The 15,838-nt window shown below is 44.7% G+C and overlaps 1 protein-coding gene across 1 annotated transcript in view; it reads right to left on the bottom strand.

The window, feature by feature from the left end:
- Nucleotides 1–2,357: 2,357 nt before the first annotated feature.
- The window catches only part of MUC13 (mucin 13, cell surface associated), a 30,941-nt gene continuing 17,460 nt past the window's right edge, over nucleotides 2,358–15,838 (bottom strand). Inside the window, exon 7 of the mRNA XM_063288769.1 lies at nucleotides 2,358–2,512. Within this exon, the coding sequence (XP_063144839.1) occupies nucleotides 2,480–2,512 (33 nt within the window). The 3' untranslated portion in view covers nucleotides 2,358–2,479. The remainder of the gene's footprint in view (nucleotides 2,513–15,838) is intronic.

Raw genomic sequence — 15,838 nt, 5'->3', positions numbered from 1 at the left:
AGCATGGAGAGATACAGTGACTGGTGTTGTACACTAATTAGCTTTTGTTCTCTTTTTCTTACGTTTTTTAAATTTTGCTCATTGTGTCTTACTCCTTTTCTGCACTTCGTATAATACTGCTTACTCCCAAAGTAAATAAAATGATGGTAAGTATATATGATGGATGGATGGATGGATGGATGGATGGTACAATATGATGTAGAAAACCACCACTCAACATGTTTAGTTTGCTGAGTCACACCATTTCTATCTAAAGCATCAGATATTCTAGATGTACAATGTAGATATAGAGTATAGATGTTCTATCTAAAGCATCAGATATTTAATTAAATCCCAAAAGTTACTTAAATCACACACAGGAAGTATGACATTTCCCCCCATACTAACTAGGTAGGAATCTCATTTTTTCCCTGTCCCTTTTCTCCTAGTAGTCTGTTTCATGATTTAACCAACTTTCTGCTTCATCTTCTAATGTTCCTTAAGCATTGGAATGCATTTAAATTACTATGAATGTTGCATTAAATATAAATTATATTGTACTAGTTTTTATGTGGTAAAACATTTTAGGTCACCAATAGGAGTAGAATGTAGGTGGACCATAATTGTTCCACCCCAGACTCCTCTCTGTTTATTTGTATCAAGCCCCCACCTTGCTTACCTGCCTTGTAAAGAGATTAGTTAAGCTAGTCAGCACAGAACGGTTCAGCAAAAACCATTGGGCTTCCCTCTTCAACGAAGTGAGCTAGAAAGTTGCCTGTTTAAATATGAGTGATACACTTCTGAAGAATCACCTGAGGTCCCATTTAACACCCCAAGCACTTGCAGTTTTGTGAGTTGCTGGTCACTAATGTCAAATACTAAAATGCCGTGAAACTCTAAGAGGCATGTAGGTATATTTGAATTTGTACAGATTCGTGGCTTTAAGGCAGGCTTTTGACTTAACATAGCTGAGAACAGTTTAATAACCCTGCTTGTCAAGAAAAAGAAAGTTACAGACCCTGCTGATGAGAGAGTGTTGATTGGCAGGGTCCAGGAGGAGAACCTTCTCTGCAGTAGCACTCGCCCTCTGGAATAAGTTACCTCCAGAGGTGAGGCGGGCCCCCATTCTCCTGGCCTTCTGGAAGGGGGTTAAAACCTGGTTGTGCCACATTGCCTGGGGTGGGAGGGGGGATAGCCAATCATGGGGCTGGTTGGAACCTTGAGGGGGCCAATGATAATATCATTATCTGAATTTTATATTATAATATCGCCATCTTGAATTTTATATTATATATTTTACATTTTTATATTTATATATTGATACTGATATTGTATTGTTTTAATTATAGTTTATTCTTCTATTTTAATTGTTTGTAAACCGCCCAGAGTCATTGTAATACGAGATGGGCAGTAAAGAAATATGACAGACAAATAAATAAATAAAAAGAAAGACTAATGCCCCCACTTGCTTGTTCTGCTTGCCACTTTACCTGAACTTTCATTTGCATTCCATATATTGCTCTCCCTTTACATTAAGACAGGCCGGGCAGCTGCAGAAATAATGTTCAGAAGGAAATGTGGCAGTGCAGCATTGTGTGACTAGAATCTCAAAACTCTTTGAAAACAATATGTTGGGAAGGAGAGACTTCTGGTAACATTATGATTAGACATTCAAGAGAAAAGAAGAGGCGAAAGCTGGAGTCTGGGGATTAGTTCTGTTGAATTTAGCGGGGCTCTAAGTATGTAAAAGCTTGCAGCACAAAGCCTTTTTTAATCTGTTTTGAAAGCTTCATAGTATACTGGTCCCCTATTGGCTTGATCATTATTGGGTTAAATTTTAAGGAAGGAAAATGGATAATTTCCAGTTAGAACGTAACTAGAAGTTTTCCTTTTGAATACCTATTTGCAAATACTTTTTTTTTGCAGGCCTATGTATTAAAACAGAAAGATCCTGTAAATTTTAGTGTAGGTGTCATGAGTAAGGATGGCGAGCAGGGGGCTCCCATCCAGACTGTCAAGCGCATGCGTAGCACTGAGGAATTGGTCAGCCATTCAAAGAGACACAGATCGGGACCGCCTTAACCTTTGGGGTTTATATGTCTGGGTTTTCCCACGCTTCTTCAGTTTGTTAGGATTCCTGTTAAGTACTAGCAATAAATATTAGAGACCAGTTCCTTGTCTCAGTGTGTTTCCTGGCTGTTAGGACAGTAGGTTTGATAAAGAGTCCTGTACTTCAGGCAGTTTCTTAGAATGGATTTGCACATACATCTGCCATAGGAGCACTGTGGTGTTTTTGTTTTTAGTATGCACACTAGCCTCTGCCATGTGTACCTGTGAATTGTGGGAAGGGGGCCTTTGCTTTCTTTTTCTGAAAAATACGTCAAGATTCAAAACCCAGAAATAAATCCATTGTGGTTCTGGAAAAAATATCAGGCCTATGAAAAAGTGTGATTTTTGCAGGAGGGGCTCTTAATGGAGGTTTCTCAAAATTATGTTGGTATCATTGCAGCTGCATTTGGTGAGTACATTCTTCCTGGGGGGAAAATGGAAGAATAGATAAACAATAATTTATTAGGAGTCTAGAAGGCTTATACACATAAGGCCTCATACCTGGACATGACTAGTTCGAATTGCCGCAAAATCTATATACTTACGGAACAGTACGTGTGTTTTGGTAGTCAAAGTGCCCTTGTCTTGCATGTGTCTATGGAATAAGTTTATTTTACTTCAATCCTAGCTTGCTTTCTTTATATTTAGTTTTAAGAAAGGCACTAAGGTTGTTTCCTGCCATGATCCACGCTCCCTTGACAAATATGGAGCCGCCTCCCCCCACCCTCTGCCAATTTACTTCTTGCAAATGAGATGGCAAATATTTGGATGCTGTTTTTCTGTCTTCCTAATAGCGCTTGCTCCTGTTTTTCCATTACTGTATCCTAAAACTAAATACATAAAACATTTTATACAGGGGTATTTCCTTCATTGAGTCAGGAAACGTCTTACGAGCAACAGTCTGTGTGGCCTGGACTCAGATTCCCTTGAGTTATTTGAGTAAGTAACTGCTAGTAGCGATGGGAGATCACCAGAAGCATATTGCTGATACTCTGGAGGATTCAGCGGCAGGCTGAGAACAGCTGTCAGGGGGATAAACTGAGAACTTTCCACATTCCAGCACATCATGATAGCAGTTAAAACAAGCCTTTTGTCTTTATCCTGCAAAAGATAACTTTTGAGAGAGGGAGGGGAAACAGTGAAAGCTAATTCCAAGTCAATATATTAAAAGAGAGTTGTCATCTTTCTTCTGCACTGGCATGGCGAGATGATTCTGGAAATGTAGCATCACTATAGGTTTTCTAGCAGTTTCTGGTAAAGGCAGTATATAGTTCACGGTTGGAAGGGTGTGCATGTGTGAATGTTTCAGTATAGATCAGTGTTCTCAACCTTGGCAACTTTAAGATGGGTGGACTTCAACTCCCAGCATGCTCCCCAATGCTGGCTGGGGAATTCTGGGAGTTGAGGTCCACATGTCTTAAAGTTGCCAAGGTTGAGAAACACTGGTATAGATCAATGGTCAAATATTAGTCTGATGTGTTAGTTTATTATTTGCATTTTCTGGCTTCCCTCCTTTTCTTTCTCAGTAAGGAAGAGCAGTTTATCGAGTGACTAGATTGCCCTGGAAAAGGAATGTGAGCTCTTGTTCCACACTGATCAGATGTCCCCTTCACATGAAACCTGGATGGGGCAGAACAGGAGGTTTCCCCTTCCCCAGGAAGGCATTTTACAATGACTGGCTCCAGTTTTCCTCTTCTAAAGAGGGCTACTAAGCCTAAGCAGCTTTGGAGACCAGGATGCTAGCCCAAACCCCAACATGCATTTTTATTTTAATAAATGAAATCAAGCTAGGGCTTAGGGAATAATAAGACAGCACCAAACCAGAGGAGGCCTGGAACTGCCTATCATTAACCTGCAAGTGGATAAGCCAAAGAAAGAGACAGAAAATGGGAACAAAGATAAAGTTCTGCAATTTAGCAAAGCGGCATGGAAAAGAAACAAAATGCCTCTGAACCTTAACTGGATGTTTTTCCCCTGGTTTTATCCTACATTCCACTTTTCCATGGCTTTGGGGCAGAAGGCCTGAATTTCAGGCCCAATCAGGAAGCTGTGCCATGCTATTTTCAGGAACTGCAGCTGTCTCCAGCTGGGGGGGTGGGGGGAAGAAACCCAAGAGTGCCTCTCTGAGCCTGGATCCCATCATTTTCCCCCTGAAAAAGGACAATATCTAGATCAAGGTTTCTCAACCTCAGCAAGGTGAAGAGGTGTGGACATCAACTCCCAGAATTCCCCAGCCAGCCTGCTGGCTGGAGAATTCTGGGAGTTGACGTCCACACCTCTTCACCTTGCTGAGGTTGAGAAATACTGGTCTAGATTCACTACAGTACAATCTTCCCAATTGGCCATATGGTAAATGGATGTTTTGGGACAAGCTGAACCTGTTAGACAGTCACTTTATGAATAAGCACGGGCCTCTCCATGATAGCCATTTTGTGAGGTTGCCTGTGGCCAGCCATGCCCACTGACCCAAAAGCTTGTCTTCTTCCTGAGACACAGCATACGGACCTTTCAAAGAAACTAGATTGTTATTGTATAGGCACTTCTTCCTAAGAACAGTTTTATGATATGGCTCCTACTCATTTTCCCCTTAAAATGATGCTTGTCCTGCCCTGAAATGAATTAGAAATAGGCAGCAACAGAATTTTACAGCACCTTATAAGCAGGTTGGCCCCTCACACGGTAATGTGCAAGCAGGAGTGATTCCAGAATCAGGTAGGAAGCAGTGGTGAAAAGGTTTGTAAATGGCACAAGTAATCAAAGGGTTCTGGCACACTTGTGGAACAGCAAGGAAGAAACTACATTTGATTGTGAAGAGTAAAAAATGCATTTCTGATGGCCTTTCTCTTTCAGAATGAATTGCTCTGTTTAATAGCAAATAAAGTCTCTTTTTCTGGTAATTTCACAGACATGTCCATGTCATTTTCTTGGCAGCAATACAAAAGTTATTTGCTTTGACCCCTTCTAATTTTTTTTAAACTTTGCAGTCTAGCCTACAGGTACTTCCTTTTGGCCTTCCATCCAAATATTAACCAGGTCTGATCCAAAGTTAGCTGTATACATAATATAATAGCCTTTGTCTTACCATTGGGGTTCATTTCTGACACATTTTTGACAAGGTTGTCAATTAATATATAGAAATTATTCATTTAAGTTTTTTTAAAAAAAAATTGATAGAAGTACATTACTCTTCTGAAGAAGGACTGGACAATTTTTTTTGTGTCAACTTTAGGATAACGGAGACATTTTAATTCACCGTTAACAATGGAAAACTGAAAGCAGCAACATTTGAAAAAGAATAATTAGCTCTTAACTAATTATTCAGCATAAATGTGAATGTGTTGCGGAGAAACAATTTTAAAACAATTTTGCATGAAGAAGTGCAAGATTATGCATTTGGAAATAGTAAAAGACTGAATTACCTCACTATGATTATGTACGTGTTCTTGCAATAGTTGGCTTTTCATCTTTAGTCAATAGATTACCTGGGGCACCACGAGAATTTGTTTGAAGTAAAGTTTTCTCATGCATAATCTATTGCTGCTGCTGGTGGTGGTTAAGGTGCTGGGCTAGAAACCAGGAGACTGTGAGTTTTAGGCCTCCCTTGGGCATGAAGGCCGGCTGGGTGACTTCGGTCACTCTCTCTCAGCACAACCCATCTCGCAGGGTTGTTGTTGTGGGGAAAATAGGAAGAGGAAGGAGTATTTGGTATGTTTGCTGCCTTGAGCTGACCAAATATGTATAAAAAAATATTCAGTTTTGGAACAAAATTGCTTGTGCTTGTACTTAGATTGTATTTCTGTGCTCCAGGATTGGGTGTTGTTCTGGGCTGAAAAGGCTGTGGGCCAACTAAGATGAAGTACAGTATAATAAATCCAAAACGAAACCAGCACAAACATATTGATAAATCCCATATTAATAGCAACCAGCCCTAAAATAAAGTGAGTTCAGTGGAACTATGATTCAGTTGGAAGAATTGGATCACTGAAAATGTAGGATCTTGTCAGGTATTTGTGTCATAGGAATTGTTTATTCCATGCAAAACCAAACACATCTATGTAAATGAATTAAAAGTCAGAGAAGGACAGAGTTTAGGCTTGTAGACTGGAATTATAGCTAAGTGACAGAGCACCATCTTGTGGATAAAACACTTCTGGCAGCCTTTTCAAAACCAAGTTGATACAATGGATAGGTTCAATTCAGTCTAATAACAGTGACTGTTTTCTTTTAGGGCTTGCAAGTACTTTGAAAGAGGGGCTTTGCATTTTTTTCCAGTGAATTAAAGGGGCTGTCCATGCACACACATGGAGGCAGCGGGGAGCGGTTCCCCAAGCAGCCGCGTATGCCTGGAAAAAGGCAAGGCTGCTTTAATGGTCTGAAAAGAGTTACTTCATACGTGTTCTCACATGATGTTCCAAAGCACCTCTTTTGAAGGATTTGCACAACCCTAATAGCTGTGACTACCAGAAGATAGACTGTTGAACAATTGGAAAGGCTGAACATTCTACACACAAAAAAGTTGTGACACAGGGTGTTTGATTTGGTGGGTAGAGGGGGAGAGAAAGCAGATTGCCTTTTTTTTTTTTCTCACTCATAAACTGTTTTTTGAGATAGCCCCTAGAATTCTAAGAAGGCTTTAATGCTGATTTTATCTATCTCCATTCAGTAGCTCCATAATGAAATAAATTCTTTTTTTATAAGAATTTTATTAAGTTTCAAGACAAAGATAAAAGCTATGAAAAAACAAAAAAAGAAGAAAAAAGAAGAAAAACTAAAAAGACGTGAAAAAACAAGAGAATTTTTTTTTCAAAATTACAGAAAGATGTGACTTCTGACTTTTAACAGCAAGGATATACAAAAATTTTCCACAATCAATCTCTTATTCTATATGAAACCAAAACCACACTATTTCTATAAATCATCCCACTTTGGCACATTATAAACATCAATAGGTACAGTTACTCCCTCCCCTTATATTAAAATAAAGGGGAAAAAATCATATAAACCTCCTAAGCAACTTCCCCCCAAAAAAGATAACACTTATTTAATGATTCCCTTCCTACTACTATTCTATACATTTCTGTCTACTGTAATAAAAATCAAACTAAAAAGCACATAAATTGTCTGCTATTATACCTAATAGTACAACAATTTTAATAATCTTAGTCTTAATAAACCCAAAACCATCCAAATAAACATTTTTACCCTAATAATCTTAATCCAAATCCTTAAAAAAAAATAACATCAGACAAACCCTAAAAGCAATCCAGATAAACATTCTTAAACCCTTATCCCACCTCAGAATAGACCAGAGCATTTAAATATCCCCACAATGTGCACAGAGTTTTTTCCTTAGAAAAATTGAACAGCCCAGCTGCTCCCCTCAAAAATTCCAACTTCTCTTCAGAAAACTTTCCATACATAATGACTGTCATGTCCCCTGTTGCGATGTATACATACATCACAACGGGGAACATGCCTTTCCGATGAAGGGGAGGAGGGAGGAAAGAATCAGTGCTAATCCCATAAGCACTGAAAGACAATACAGACAAAGGACAAAGGAGCCATACCTTTGCCCTGACCTGGGAAGCCATCATCCTATCTCCCTGACATCTCTGCATTACCACGGGGGACACACCTGCTCCGGACACAGGAAGAGGACAGAGGTAATCAGCACTAATCGCCCCCTGATCACCCATCGAGACTCCAGGTTCATTGTCGGTCAAGACTTTAGGACAATGGGGGGTGGGGAAGGATCAGGTCCGCACCGCGGGTATTTACCGTCTACCTCGCATGCCATGTGCTCATTCCCGTCTTTCTCCGTGTCTGCATTCTCAATAAACCAGATATCCTTAGCCCTGGCTGGTGAGTCTGTGTTTTTTTTCGAATAAGGCAACCATCACATAAAGACGGGAATCAAAAAAATTTTTCCGCTAGCACCATTCCAGATTTCGTCTGTGAGGGATCAAAGCTGGCGATGGAAAGACTCAACCCACGAAGAGGTGGCTACCAGAGGACCGGCAACGGGGCACCCGACTCCATGGCACGGGCGATCGGTGAGAACCCTATACCCAGACGGTACGAAATCCAGGAGGGTTCGAGATCAGGCTCGGAGGAGGAGGAGGCCGGAAGGAGCAGGACACCTGAAGCCACCCGAGAGTCGCAGGGGGAGTGGGTCACCCTGGACGAGACGCCGGGATCCCTGCCAGGGATGCTCGGGGCGTCTAGGAAGCCGCGGGACCTGCTGTCCTCGATCGCAGGAGCTGAGGGAAGGCGCCAGATCGGACGAACCGAGGAAGGCTCCCAGACAGCTGAGAGGCTGAGGATAATGGAGGCGAGGCTGGAGTCAATTGAACAGCTGTTCCTGAGATGGTCAGTGGCGTGGGAATCCCAAGGAAGGGGTGAGGTGGAACCAGGTACCAGAAGGTCATCACCCCCCCTCCCACCCCTGAGACGCGACAGCCGGGGAGAGGAAGGAGATGGCAGGAGGCTGAGGCAGCGCCGGGCAGAGTTCACCTCGTGGAATCTGCCAGGAGGTCACCTTCCCCCCCTCCCACCCTGGAGACGCGACCGCTGGGAAGAGGCTGGAACCGGCACGAAACTGAGGCAACACCGCCCAGAGTCCGGCTTGGGGAATCCCCACACCGAGACCGGAGAACCCCCGCAGCCCGAGGTACGTCCAGACGACCAGATGTGGTTTGGAGCCCACCAGGAGCGGGGGTGAAAGACTTCGGGGTCAAATTCGACGGGGACCCAGCAACATTATCCTTCTTCCTAACAAATGCCAAGAACTACATGGAAGAATTTGGGCCATATTTCTGCTCAGAAAAGGGCAAAATTAATGCCATTGCTAACAAACTTAAAGGAAGGGCGGCTGACTGGTATGTGCAGCTATGCCAGGCAGAAGCCCCAGAGCTCGATGAATTTGACGAGTTCCTCTGGGCACTAGATCTGCACTTCAGAGACCCCTTAGAAAAGGAGAGAGCGAAGAGATCCCTAAGGGGAAATCAGCCAAGGGCAACGATCTGTAGCAGATTATGCCATGGAATTTAAAGCACTGGCTGGAAAGGTGGTGGACTGGTCGCAGTCTACCCTAATTGAACGTTTCAAAGAGGGCCTGAACTTGGATGTTCTGAGGTGGGCATTATGCAGAGACAACCCAAACACTTTACATGAGTGGGTACTGCTGACCGGTAAGGCGGAAAATGCCCAGGAAACCTTCCTACAAGCCAAGAGGGCAGCGCAACAAGCGACGACGGTAAAGGGACCCCGAACCGCTGCAGGACCGGTGAGGCCAACATCCCAACCCTGGAGAGAGGAGAGGGAGCGACGGTTCACCAAGGGGCAGTGCCTTTGATGCGGGAAAGAGGACCACAAAGTGGCGGCGTGCCCGAAAACAAAGGTAGTTGACAGGCCAGGAAAAACACTGGGCAAACCACCCGTAGGGCCCAAAAAGATGCCAGTGGCCAGGGGAGAGATCGGAGCAAAAGAACTGCCTTACTCCAGTGAAGAGGAGGAGAACGACCAGGAAGAACCGGCGGGAAATGCCAGCCACCTGCCCTGAGAAGCGCCAGAGGGCAGGTGGAGGAGGAGAATGGGCGCAGCGATGTCTGGGTGAGTGCCAACTGTCCCACCCTATACGTAAAAGTTAAGTTAGGTTCCACTGAGAAGTCGGTTGAAGTCTGGGCCCTAATAGACTCGGGCTGTTCTAGATGCCTAATGCACCCGGACGTGGTTGCCGATTTAAATCTCCCCTGCTTTCCACTTCAGCACCACATAGTGTTCACGGAATTGGACGGTTCGGCAGCAGGAGGGGGCCCGGTCACCCAATTCACCGGAGAAGTGGCGCTGCAGTTAGGCAGCCACCGGGAGAGACTGAAATTTGTCGTGGCACTGGTGGGCCACCCTTTAATCATCTTAGGCATTCCGTGGCTGGTACGAAGGAACCCATACATAAATTGGGAAACCAGGACGATCACGTTTACAGACGGCTTCTACCAAGCACCTACAGGGGACCGAATTCCCCGTGCTGCGGTGGGGAGGGCAGCGTCTACAACCACACATCTGGCTGCAGCGGCCCTGGAAGGCTTGCCGGACAAGTACGCTGAGTCTGCAGATGTGTTCGGGGAGAACGAAGCAGACAAACTCCCACCCCACAGAAAGACTGACTGTGTGATAGAACTGGTCCCCAACACACCCTTGCCAAAGCCAAAAATTTACGCAATGACCCAGAAAGAGCTGGCAGCATTGCGGGAGTTTGTGGACAAGAACTTAGCACGAGGCTTCATCGAGCCCGCAAACTCGCCAGTTGGAGCCCCAGTGTTGTTCAGAGAAAAAAAGGATGGGACATTAAGACTCTGTACAGACTACCGCAGATTGAATTCAGTGTCCATATCAAACAAATATCCCTTGCCCCTAATCAAAGACATATTAGCACATCTGGCAAAGGGGAAAATATTCTCTAAACTGGACTTGCAAGAAGCCTATTTCCGCATATGCATACGGGAGGGGGATGAGTGGAAGATGGCTTTCAATTGCCCACTGGGATCATTCCAATATAAAGTATTACTGTTTGGTTTGGCAGGGGCACCAGGGGTATTTATGCAATTGATCAATGAGGTCTTGCACAAACACTTGTTTCAAGGGGGTCCTTGTGTATTTAGACGATGTATTGATATATTCTGAGACTGAAGAGGAGCACAAACGCTTGGTTAAGCAGGTGCTCAGGAAACTCCGCAAAGCCGAGCTTTTTGCCAAGCTTTCTAAGTGTGAGTTTCATAAATCTCAGCTAGATTATCTGGGTTACAGAATCTCTGAGAGGGGCATCGAAATGGACCCTGGGAAAGTCCAGGCCATCCTGGCATGGGAGCGCCCACGCACTAGGAGGCAACTACAAAGTTTTCTGGGATTTTCTAATTTTTACAGGGGGTTCATCAAGGGACTAGTGGAAATCGTTTTGCCCCTAACTAATTTACTCCACACCAAGGGTTTGGGAGACACGCGCAAGGCAGGAAACCTGGGAGCGCTACTTAACTGGACACCTGAATGCCAAAGGGCTTTTGATCATCTCAAAAGACTGTTCACAGCTGAACCGGTTCTACAACACCCCGACCCCACCAAGCCCTTTGTAGTCCAAGTAGATGCCTCCGATTTCTCAATTGGGGTGCTCTTGCTTCAGCAGGACCCAAATGATCAGCTGAAGCCCTGCGCGTACCTCTCCCGCAAGTTCTCCGAAACAGAACGGAGATGGCATGTATGGGAGAAAGAGGCTTTTGCCGTCAAAGCTGCCTTAGAGGCATAGCGACACCTCCTGGAAGGGGCCACTTGCCCCTTTGAGGTCTGGACAGACCACAAAAACCTGGAAGCACTCAGTACCCCGAAACGCCTCAGCCCCAAGCAGGTTCGCTGGGCTCAATTTTTCGCCCGCTTTAATTTTCAGCTGAAGTTCATACCGGGAAGAAAGAACTTCTTAGCTGACGCTCTCTCTAGGCGGCCCCAGGATGCCAGTCAGGCATCAGACATTATAGGTACTGTGTGGACCGACACACAGCTGGGTTGCCAAGCTGTCACGCGCAGCCAAACTGGAACGCAGCGTACTCCGGCACAACCGCCCTCAAGGGGAGGGAGACGCATGTCAATTTCATCGCAATTGCAACAGCAGTTCGTACAAGCCTTAAAAACAGATACATGGTTGCAAAACAATAAAAACAATGTTTCTTTTGAAAAAGATTTGGCCTGGAAACAAAATAGCCTGTACGTGCCGGAGCAATTGCGAGCAGAGGTTCTGAGACGTTCTCACGATGACAAAACGGCAGGGCACTTTGGCTTTGTAAAAACATTACATCTGGTAAGGCGACAATTCTGGTGGCCTACACTTAGGAGGGATGTAAAAGATTATGTCGCTGCTTGCCCTACATGTGCTATGGCCAAGTGAAAAGTGGGTAAGCCCCAGGGACTATTGCAGCCGGTGGCAAGCCCCTCCCGCCCTTGGGAGGAAATCTCGATGGATTTCATCGTAGACTTGCCACCCAGCCAGCAGAAAACGGTCATCTGGGTGGTTAAGGACTACTTTTCGAAACAGGCCCATTTTATTCCATGCGCCTCCATTCCCTCCGCTCAACAGCTGGCACGCCTCTTTTTAAATCACATTTACAAATTACACGGTACCCCCTCCCGCTTGGTCACAGATAGGGGTACACAATTTACTTCACAATTCTGGAAAGCATTTTTGAAGTTGATTGGCACCAAGCAGGCATTGTCCACTACTTGGCACCCCCACACGGACGGCTCTACGGAAATCCTTAACTCCACCCTGGAGCAATTTTTGCACTCCTTCATAAGCTACCAGCAAGATAATTGGGTAGAGTTACTCCCCTTTGCTGAGGTGGCATACAACAATGCAGTGCACCAGAGCACGGGCCACACCCCCTTCCAGATAGTCTATGGATGAGACTTCGTCCTGATCCCGGAGTTGCCACAGCCAGCTACCCCGCCTTGTTCCCCAGATGACTGGGCTGCTCAGCTAGTCAACGTTTGGCCAATCATTCAGCTGGCTCTCTCCGAAGCCCAAGCAACCTACAAGCATTATGCGGACAACCACAGGGCTGCGCAGCCAGACTTTAAAGTGGGAGATAAGGTCTACCTCTCCACTAAATTCATTAAGTCTCCGCAGCCCTCAAAGAAGTTAGCCCCCAAGTCCATTGGCCCTTTTCCAATAGTGGAAATAATCAACCCGGTAACTTTTAAGTTAGAATTGCCACACAACTTGAAACGCATACACCCAGTGTTCCATTGTGCCTTACTGAAACCAGCTACCTCCTCAAAGTGGCATAACGAACCCCCCCCCGCCTCCTCCTATCATGATCGATGGGCAGCAGCACTTTGAAATAAAGGAGGTTCTAGATTCCCGAAGGCTACGGGGCACCCTTCAGTACCTGGTCCACTGGAGACATTTCCCCCACCCTGAGTGGGTGCATGCCTGGGATGTCTCAGCGCAATGGCTAGTCACACGCTTCCATGCAGCGTTTCCTTCCAAACCGGCGCCTTGAAGTTTTTTTGGGGGAGGCAGTATGTCATGTCCCCCGTTGCGATGTATACATACATCACAACGGGGAACATGCCTTTCCGGTGAAGGGGAGGAGGGAGGAAAGAATCAGTGCTAATCCCATAAGCACTGAAAGACAATACAGACAAAGGACAAAGGAGCCATACCTTTGCCCTGACCCGGGAAGCCATCATCCTATCTCCCTGACATCTCTGCATTACCACGCAGGACACACCTGCTCCAGACACAGGAAGAGGACAGAGGTAATCAGTGCTGATCGCCCATCGAGACTCCAGGTTCACCGTTGGTCAAGACTTTAGGACAATGGGGGGTGGGGAAGGATCAGGTCCGCACCGCGGGTATTTACCGGCTACCTCGCACGCCATGTGCTCATTCCCGTCTTTCTCCGTGTCTGCATTCTATTCTCAATAAACCAGATATCCTTAGCCCTGGCTGGTGAGTCTGTGTTTTTTTTTGAATAAGGCAACCATCACAATGACCCCTTCTTTTTCAAGGCATAATGAAACAAATTCTAAGAATAACTTTTCAAAAAGTAGATGTATTTCTCTCTCTGGCATTCTATGTGCACTTCATTCAAAAAATGGGATGGGAGTGGCAAGTTGTTACAAAAAGGTTGTCTGAGTCCTGGGAAAGTAGGAAATGTGAGAAAGTAACTCAAAACAACTGTGCCTTGATTATTTTAGGTATAAGTTGAAGTAGGGAGGGGTTTTGACAGGCTTTCAAAATTCTGTCACTATACCTTAGACCAGCCTTTCACAACCTTTTGACCCTGGAGGAACCCTTGAAATATTTTTTCAGGCCTCGGGAAACCGCTGCACATTCAGGCACAAACATAGGCCAGAAGTTACAAAATTATTATATTATTTCATGGGTAGGCCTGTATATATGCATTAACAGTGTTCTTAAACTAAAAATAAAGAATGAAACCTACCTTTTTAATGTGAAGTTGCCTGAATTTGAAATAATGTTTTCAATAAACCGTGATCTCCCAGGAAACCCCTCATGACCTCTAGTGGAACCCGAGGGTTCCAGAGAACTGTGGTTGAGAAACCCTGCCTTAGACCCACTGAAGTACATTCCATGAGTCCTAGAAACTCCTGTTTCCTGACCTTGCCTACCTTGAAGTGCTAATGCACACCTTGAAATAGTTTTCATTGGCAGGCACAGTTTCAGGTAAGTTGGTTAGGGCCAGGGCTATCAACTAACAAATTATTAGGAAACAGGTGAGACAACCAAAATATAATCATGTTGTGCAAATTCCCAAGAAAAACGACACTCCTCTTGCATAGTTAAGTAAAAACAATCATCAGTAGCACCTTGCGTTAGCATGGCGAAGTTGACAACCAGGAGTCTATCTGGTGGGTAAGAAATTCTTCCATAGGTGGTTTGGTTAATGAACAGCTAACAGACTTGATAAAATAAAGGTGTAGAAGGAAACCATGTTGCAAGGCAAATGAAGGCTATATTATAGGGAAACTGCCATAAAGAATTGGCCTGAATGAAATGAACATAGAGGTGTTTTTTTTTTTAAAAGTTAGATGCAGTTTAGGCAGAGACTATGTATGCTGCTGAAGACTGGATGGAGAAACAAAGCTTTGATCTGAGAGTGGAGTCATGATGCAGCTGGTGAGGTGTATCAGCATTCCAAGACATGAGTACCATCAGCTTTTGAATTCACTTCTGTCCTTTTTAACTGTACAGTTATGCATTTAGATTTTCAGTGATATAGAGCTCTATGGCTGCAAGGCAGAAGCATAATAGACATTCAGGGAAACAGTGGTAGCTCTAAAAATAAAATATGCATAAATGGATACATCTATATCAGGAGAATGACTCCCTGGTTAATTCTGAAGCCCTCTTGTTTTATCTTCCATTGTGGGGAAGATTGTTACCTTGTCGTGGTGCTGGAGCTTGGGCACCTCAATGATGCCATGAGCTAAATCGTGAAGGGCCACCCAAGACGGGAAGGTCATGACAGAGAGGTCAGACTAAATGCGATCCCTGGGGAAGGTAATGGCAACCCACCCCAGTATTCTTGCCGTGAAAACTAAATGGATCAGTACAACCAGAGATATGTCGGTATACCATCGGAGGATGAGACCCCCAGGTCGGAAGATGGTCAAAATGCTACTGGGGAGGAACAGAGGATGAGTTCAGCTAGCCCCAGATGTGATGATGCAGCTAGCTCAAAGCCAAAAGGACGGCTAGTGGCCGATGGTGCTGGTGGTGAACGGCGAATCCGATGTTCTAAGGATCAACACGCCATTGGAACCTGGAATGTAAGATCTATGAGCCAGGGCAAATTGGATGTGGTTATTGGTGAGATGTCAAGATTAAAGATAGACATTTTGGGCATCAGTGAACTGAAATGGACTGGAATGGGCCACTTCACATCAAATGACCACCTACTACTGTGGACAAGAGGACCACAGAAGAAATGGAGTAGCCTTCATAATTAATAGTAAAGTGGCGAAAGCAGTGCTTGGATACAATCCAAAAAATGATAGAATGATCTCAATTTGAATTCAGGGCAAGCCATCTAACATCACAGTGATCCAAATATACGCCCCAACCACAGATGCTGACGAAGCTGAAGTAGAGCAGTTCTATGAGGATCTGCAGCACCTACTGGACAACACGCCTAAAAGAGATGTTATTTTCATCACGGGAGACTGGAATGCTAAGGTG

The sequence above is a fragment of the Candoia aspera genome, chromosome 1 (genome assembly GCF_035149785.1).
Source record: "Candoia aspera isolate rCanAsp1 chromosome 1, rCanAsp1.hap2, whole genome shotgun sequence".
NCBI lineage: Eukaryota > Metazoa > Chordata > Lepidosauria > Squamata > Boidae > Candoia > Candoia aspera.
Note: the sequence above shows the minus strand (reverse complement) of the source record. Positions and strands in the feature narration are given on the sequence as shown.